At 45.7% G+C, this 6,799-nt stretch overlaps 1 protein-coding gene across 1 annotated transcript; it reads right to left on the bottom strand.

Moving 5' to 3' along the window:
• Positions 1–4,520: 4,520 nt before the first annotated feature.
• LOC104992995 (olfactory receptor 2S2-like) lies at positions 4,521–5,477 on the bottom strand. Its single transcript, XM_010846057.1, has one exon. The coding sequence runs from the start codon at positions 5,475–5,477 to the stop codon at positions 4,521–4,523; it is 957 nt and encodes a 318-aa protein (XP_010844359.1).
• Positions 5,478–6,799: the final 1,322 nt, after the last annotated feature.

Here is a 6,799-nt window from a genome sequence, read left to right as displayed (position 1 = left end):
TCACAGCTCCTAGCTCAGGTCCTTCTATTCCTGAGCTGATTAAAGCCACTGCAGTGCTATGACAATGCTTTCTCCCCCACAGAAAAAATTCTACCCAGCTTTGCAGAAGAGTGGCTCAAAGGAGACATGCAAGTAGGATGCACTTCAGTCACCATAGAGCAGTAGGTCTAGTACATTAGAGAAAATCTCAAGCCTGGAGTTCTCACACTAAAGATGAAACTAAAGCTCAGTGAGGATAGGGCTAGGTTGGAGCCTGGCTCCTCACCTTCTCCCTTCATCTCTCTGAATGTAGTTTTGCTCCATTCATGCCAGAGCAGGTCTACTGAGGAGCAAAGGACTGATTATGAAGTCTTGGTCATCCTCACTTCCCCAGGACACTCATGTGAAATAGAGGTGTCACACCTTTCTCCAAGACATCTGCCTCATAGCAGTGTGTCCCTGGGCTTCATTCACTGCATCTGTGACTATTACACTGGTGCTGGCTGGGGGAAATTGGGTGGGAGAAACCAGGCAGAGTCTCAAGCTACCCTCATGCAATTATTAGAGGAGATTAACTGTAGGTGTCAGGAACATTTGAGAAAATGACTAAAGAGTGTCAGACTAGGCAGGAATGTTGTAAAATAACTGGTCTTGCCTCTTTCGCCTCCATTGTGTAAATACTTTCTATGAGACCCAATTTTTCCAATTGCTCCTTTGAATACCTTGAGTTATTTGAATACCTTGAATACCTTGGCTCCCACTCCTTGATCAGAGATCCTCTATTGTTGGAAAGTTTTCCTTTAAACTGAACAGAAACTTCTTTTTTCTAATATCATCCCCACTCCTCAACCCTGCTCTGTCCCAAAGTGGGTCTAGGCTTCCAGGCCGTGCCTGCTCCCTTCCCTTTAAAACCCTTCAGAGAGATGGAAGCTGTGACCAGTCCTCACTCGTGCCACCTGTCCTCTGCTCCCCACCAATCTGAGGAAGGTTTGGCCACAGAGAGAAACAGGTCTGCGCCCACGTGGGGATGAGGCCATGGTGGGGACAGGAGCTCACCTGGGCAGGGAAGATGGCTGGGAGGTGATGGCTTGAACTGCCTGCCCTGACCATCCCCTGCTGGTGAGGCTGTGCCTGGAAGCATGCAGCAAGTTCGGTGTAGCTGCCTTGGAGCCGAGCAGTCCCTTCAGAGTTCACAGCCAGTGAATGAGAATTGGGCCTTGGCCGTAGCTGCAGGGGCTCTGATTGCTCCCTTCCCTGGCCTTGTCCACCCGCAGTGAGCTAGCAGGAGGGAGAACAGCTCAAGGAACTGCTTTCCGAGGTCCTGGCGGTCATGCTCTTTGCCCCAGCCCTCTCTCCAGAGGTTCTGTCAAGGAGCCATGGAGCAATCTAGAGCTCTGGTTGTTCGGGGCCAGTTTTAATCCCAGAAGCAATTTAAAGTTTGGTGGAGGCCTCACAGGAGTGTAGGGCCCGTGTTCCATAAACCCAATTAGATAAGCTGCAGACAGCTCTGTGTAAATCTCAACTCACTAATATTCCTTAGATTAAGAAGTTTCCGTCCTTGCCTTGCTGACTTTCCTGGGAGGAGAGGAGAGAACTAAGGTCTGATTGTGCTTTGACCACAATGGTATCTATTAAAGGGGACTCTGCCCTTGTCTCTGCAAGGCTAAAGGTGGTCATCCCTCTGCTCCAGAGGTGCTGGCCCTCCCTGCAGTCCCTCAGCATCATACTGAGCTGAGTGAGGATTACAGGCTAAAGCAGAGGACATGAGGGGCCAAGAGAGCTCTGGGTTTGGTGAAAGAGCAACAGGGTCATGCTGTAGGTGGAAGTTGCTCCAGAGTTACAGGCCAGGCAGGTGACTGGCTTCTGGATAGTTGGAGATCTCTGGTGGCTAGGAACATGGAATCTTTCAGGTAGTCTCACCGGGGGCCAGTGAGGTGAGTCAGGTGGTATGGGACATGACAAAGCCTGCTTAGGAGGCCAGAGGATGGGGTGTTTCCCTTAGAAGTGGATGAGGGGGAAGGCTGGGAGGAGGTGAGGAGCTTTAGGTTGAAGCCTAATCTCTATCAAAAGCAACTGATAAAGACTGGTCTTAGTGTGTGTGTGTATATAACTGATCACTTTGCTGAATATCAGAAACTAACACAACCTCGAATATCAACTATACTTCAATTTAAAAACGAAAATCTGAAAAGGGGGTGCTGAGTCACAGGCCCCTGCAAGGGTAGCCTCGTGAGAGCCATGTTCTTGGGGAATACCTGACCTTGATTAGTGGTGAGCACGGTTCTGAAAATATAAAAACTGACTGCTGATTCGTTTACCTGAAAGTCAGATGTAAGCATACGTAGGGGAATAAGAGAAGAAATGTGTAGTATTAAAAAAAAAAAAAGATTTGTTTTAAAGAGAAGTAGGATAATTTTCTAATAAAAAGATCCTAAGTACTAATGCTTCATTAGTAAGATGAAGGAAGTTGCAGTCCGAGTTCTTTCTATATGCTTGTCATCCCTGCAGGCATCATAGTCCCTGTTAGTACACGGGAAATGCAGAGGTCTCATCATAGAGTGTGGGTTCAGCCCCCTCCATCCACGCTTTCATCATTTTCATAAGGACTGAGAAGAAGGGGCCCTAGAGCCCCTGCCTGGGGATCTCTACCACCCACAGGTACAGGGTGGCATGGTTAGGGTTATCTCTTAGGGAAAAGTGTCCCCATCTTGGACCTCGCAAAGAAGTCTACCAGCCACACGCCCCACGTCTCTCTGAGCACAAGAGGTGAAGGTGGGCAAGGGAAGGTTGAAAGTTAATTGGGGAGCGAAGTCTGTGTGTCTTATTGAGCACCTGTGTGCTGATTAAGTTTTAGGCACTACAACCCAATATATCTGTAACTATCAGGTCCATATGAAGGCTGTCACAGGCCTGGGGACTCTCAGAGTTCCCACCCCACAACATGTCAAAATGTACCTACATCTCATTATAAGTATGATCTTGTGGTAAATCTGAAATAATTTTTCTACTTCTGTTATTAAAACTATTTGACTTACAAGTGACTTATTTAATTTGTAATTCCATGTCTTCTCAACAATAATCATTAAAGCCCAGGAGTTCCTATAGAAGTACCTAAGTACCAAGTGTTTTAAAATGTGGCACGTGAATACCGAAATTTACCCATTACTGTGGTTGACATATATTCCCCTTTATAGGCATGTAAATATACAATTATTAAGAGATTTTTAAGAGTTTTTAATTTAATTTATTTTGTTTGTAGTTAAGAGCCAACATATTTTCCAGACATCAAACATCTTTGTCCTCGGATAAAACCTCATAGACCTGATACCGCACTCATATGCCCAGGGTGTTGCCAATGCTCTGAGTTGGAGTAAAGACACTCATACAGTAAATACAAATGAAGTTCCATTCATAGAACTGAAAAGTAAGAGAATCGAATTTAGCAAGTTGTTTGTAAGGGATAATTTTTTCTTTGTCTGAACAAAAGGAATTTGAGTTACTTTCCTTGGGAGTCAGGCTGCAGGAAACACTTGAGAAGAACGTGCTCTGGGAACCCCACATGAGGTTCATGTATCAGTGCCGAGACTGACCATTATTCTCTGTCCTGGGTTGGGTCTCCCAGGAAGTCGGCTCTGGTGGGGAGATTTTCATGCAGGATGCTGACTGGGGAGTGCTGCTAAGATCAACACCTGTGGAGTAGGGGGTGGGGAAGGAAGCAGGGCTGAGCAGAGGAAGAACTCTGTCATGAGGAAGCTCTCAGGGTGGGATGGCTCTTTAGAGTCATCCCCATCGGAAGCAAGGAAGATCAGGACTCTATATTGACAATGACCAATCAGCGGATGTGTGCTGCCTCTGGGAAGGGAATGTGACTTTGGGTGAGTAAACTCTCTTGGACCAAGGGCAGGCCAGCAGAGGGACTCACTGTCAGCACTCTGAGCAGCTGAGGCTATGAGAGCTTCAGCCCGAGGTAGGTGAGAGTCAGGTCTGAAGGAACACCGCACATCCACTGTATACTCTTTATATAGAGAGATATATTATTTGTTTATTTGGCCATGTCAGGCCTTAGTTGCAGCATGCGAGATCTTTGTTGCGTTGTGTGGGATCTTTCAGTGTGGTGTGAGAGCTGTCTAGTTGCAGTGAGCGGGCTTAGTTTCTCTGCCACATGTGGGATTCTAGTTCCCGGATCAGGGATTGAATCAATGTCCCCTGCACTGGCAGGTGGATCCTTAACCACTAGACCACTAGGGTAGTCCCCCACTGTACACTCTTAACTAATACTTCCCAATGTGTACTATGCATATGAATTACCTGGGGAATCTTGTTAAAATGTAGATTCTAACTCAGTAGGTCTGGAATGGGCCCCAAGATTCTACATGCCCAATAAGCTCCCAGGTGTTGCTGATGCTGCTGCTCCATGGACCACACTGTGGGTAGCATGGCTCTAAACTGAGTTTGCCCCTCACCTGGCATTACTTCGCATTGGGATTTTCAAGTGACAGTCATCAGAGTGTGCAGATCATATCATGGGACACATCCCACAATCACTGAGTGGAGTGTTTCTGAACCATGAGGTTCTTCACAGCAGCCTTAACATCTTTGTTCCTGAGGCTGTAGATTATGGGGTTGAGCATGGGGGTCAGAAGTCCATAGAAGAGGGAGATGAGTTTGTCTGCAAGTTCCTGTTTGTCTGCCCCCAGGGGGTCCTTGGATTTGGGCTTCCCATACATGAAAAGAATAGTTCCATAGAAGATGACCACCACAGTGAGGTGGGCAGAGCAGGTAGAGAAGGCCTTTTTCCTCCCCTCAACTGAGGGGATCCTCAGGATGGTGGTAAGGATGAAGATGTAGGAGACAAGAATGAACAGAACTGGGACTCCCAGGAAGATCACATTGGCCACCCCCATACTGACCACATTGATGGAGATGTCAGCACAGGCCAACTTCAGGACAGCCAGGATCTCACAGATGAAGTGGTTGATGACGTTGTCCCCACAGAAGGGTAATTGTACTGCAAGAGAGATCTGTACCAAGGAGTTAGCTCCACCAGCCAGCCAGGAGCTGGCAGCCATGGACACATAGACAGCCTTTCTCATGACTATGGAGTATCTCAGGGGGTTGCAGATGGCCATGTAGCGATCAAATGCCATCATGCCCAGAAGCACACACTCTGTGGCTCCCATGGCAAAGGAGAGGAACATCTGTATGGCACAGGCTGAGAAGGGGATAGTTTTCCTGGGGGTCAGGAAGCCATCCAGGACCAGGGGGACTGAGGAGGTTGTGTAGCAGATGTCCAGGAAGGAGAGGTTCCCCAGGAAGAAATACATGGGTGTGTGCAGGTGAGAGTCAGACACAGTCACCAGGATGAGGACCCCATTGCCCAGCAGGATCACCAGGTACATGGACAGGATGAGCACAAAGAACGTTTTCTCTAGTTTGGGGTGGGCAGAGAGGCCCAGCAAGACAAACTCTGTCACGCTGGATTGGTTGGATGCTTCCATTTCAATCTCTCTTTTTCATCTCTAGGAATACTGAAGGCAGAAAATACATGTTTGATTTCTAATGGCTTGCTTATGTCAATACAGGGGGATCATAATATGTATCATGTCTCTAATTTTAAGCCTACACTGTAGGATTCAACTAAAAAGCCACTTATCTAAAAGCCAGGTTGTGTTTCAGTCAAAATCATGAAGAACAGACTAAAAATCTCATGAAACTTAATAAAATGAAGGACATTTTTGTGTAGTCAATGATTCCTAAACCAATGTCCTATGTCTATATATGGTGTGTATATCCAGAACTTACCTGCAAATCAAAGGCTTCTGAATAACTTTCTTTGCCATGTAGTTGGGGTCCTCAGGCTATCACAGTTCAGTGATTCTGGCCATTAAGGCCACATGGCCCATTCCTCCAGATCTAGTTCCTGTTTACATACCAAGTTTCTATTTTAATTCGACTTCCCAGATAGTCTTATAAGGGAGAGATGTGCTGGCTTAAAAACATGAAGTTTTTCATCTCTTGAGCAGGTTTATTTCTTATACAGTATCTGTTTTACACTTCAATGTTTTGTGAGTTTAACAAGTATGAATTAGTTCATTTGATCTTAACCTTCTTTGAAAAATCTAATGAAATTGAATTTTTGGAGCCTGTAACATAGAGTGTCCACCAGAGTCTCCAGAAATTTGATCTGCAGAGCAGGTCTTGTGCATTGCCCCCGTAATCATACCATGCCTGCACCTTGGCTGCTCTCAGACTTGGCCTAAGGAAATAAAACCTTACCTGACAGTCAGAGCCCACTCAGAATTCACATTCCCAGCCTACACTGAGTGGGACTTTGAGTCACAAGCTGTCTAGTGCCATTTAGATGTTTTTCAGACATTATTACATGTAACTCTACTCAGCCTCTCAGAATATCCAGAGTCACACTGTAGATCATCACAACTTCACTGCCAAAGAAATTAGAACACAGATATCACCACACCCTGCTGCATGGTTCCCAAAACAACATGGAGCTGGCTGTCTAATAGCTGCCTGAGTGCTGGTTACAAATATAGATTGCTGGGATACAAAATTAATATACAGAAATCTGTTGCGCATCTTTACGCTACAAATGAAATATCAGAAAGAGAAAGTTTTAAAAAATCCTGTTTAAAATTACATAAAAAAGAAACATAGGAATAAACTTTGCAAGGAGGTGAGAACAGTATGCTGAGAACTGTAAAACATTGACAAAGGAGATTGAAGATGATTCAAAGAAATGGAAAGGTATCCCGTGCTCTTGGATTGGAAGAATTAATATTGCTAAAATAGCAATGTTACCAAG

Source organism: Bison bison, unplaced genomic scaffold, assembly GCF_000754665.1.
Source record: "Bison bison bison isolate TAMUID 2011002044 unplaced genomic scaffold, Bison_UMD1.0 scf7180017864230, whole genome shotgun sequence".
Classification (NCBI taxonomy): domain Eukaryota; kingdom Metazoa; phylum Chordata; class Mammalia; order Artiodactyla; family Bovidae; genus Bison; species Bison bison.
The sequence above is the reverse complement of the archived record's forward strand: the minus strand, read 5'-3'. Positions and strand labels throughout refer to the sequence as shown.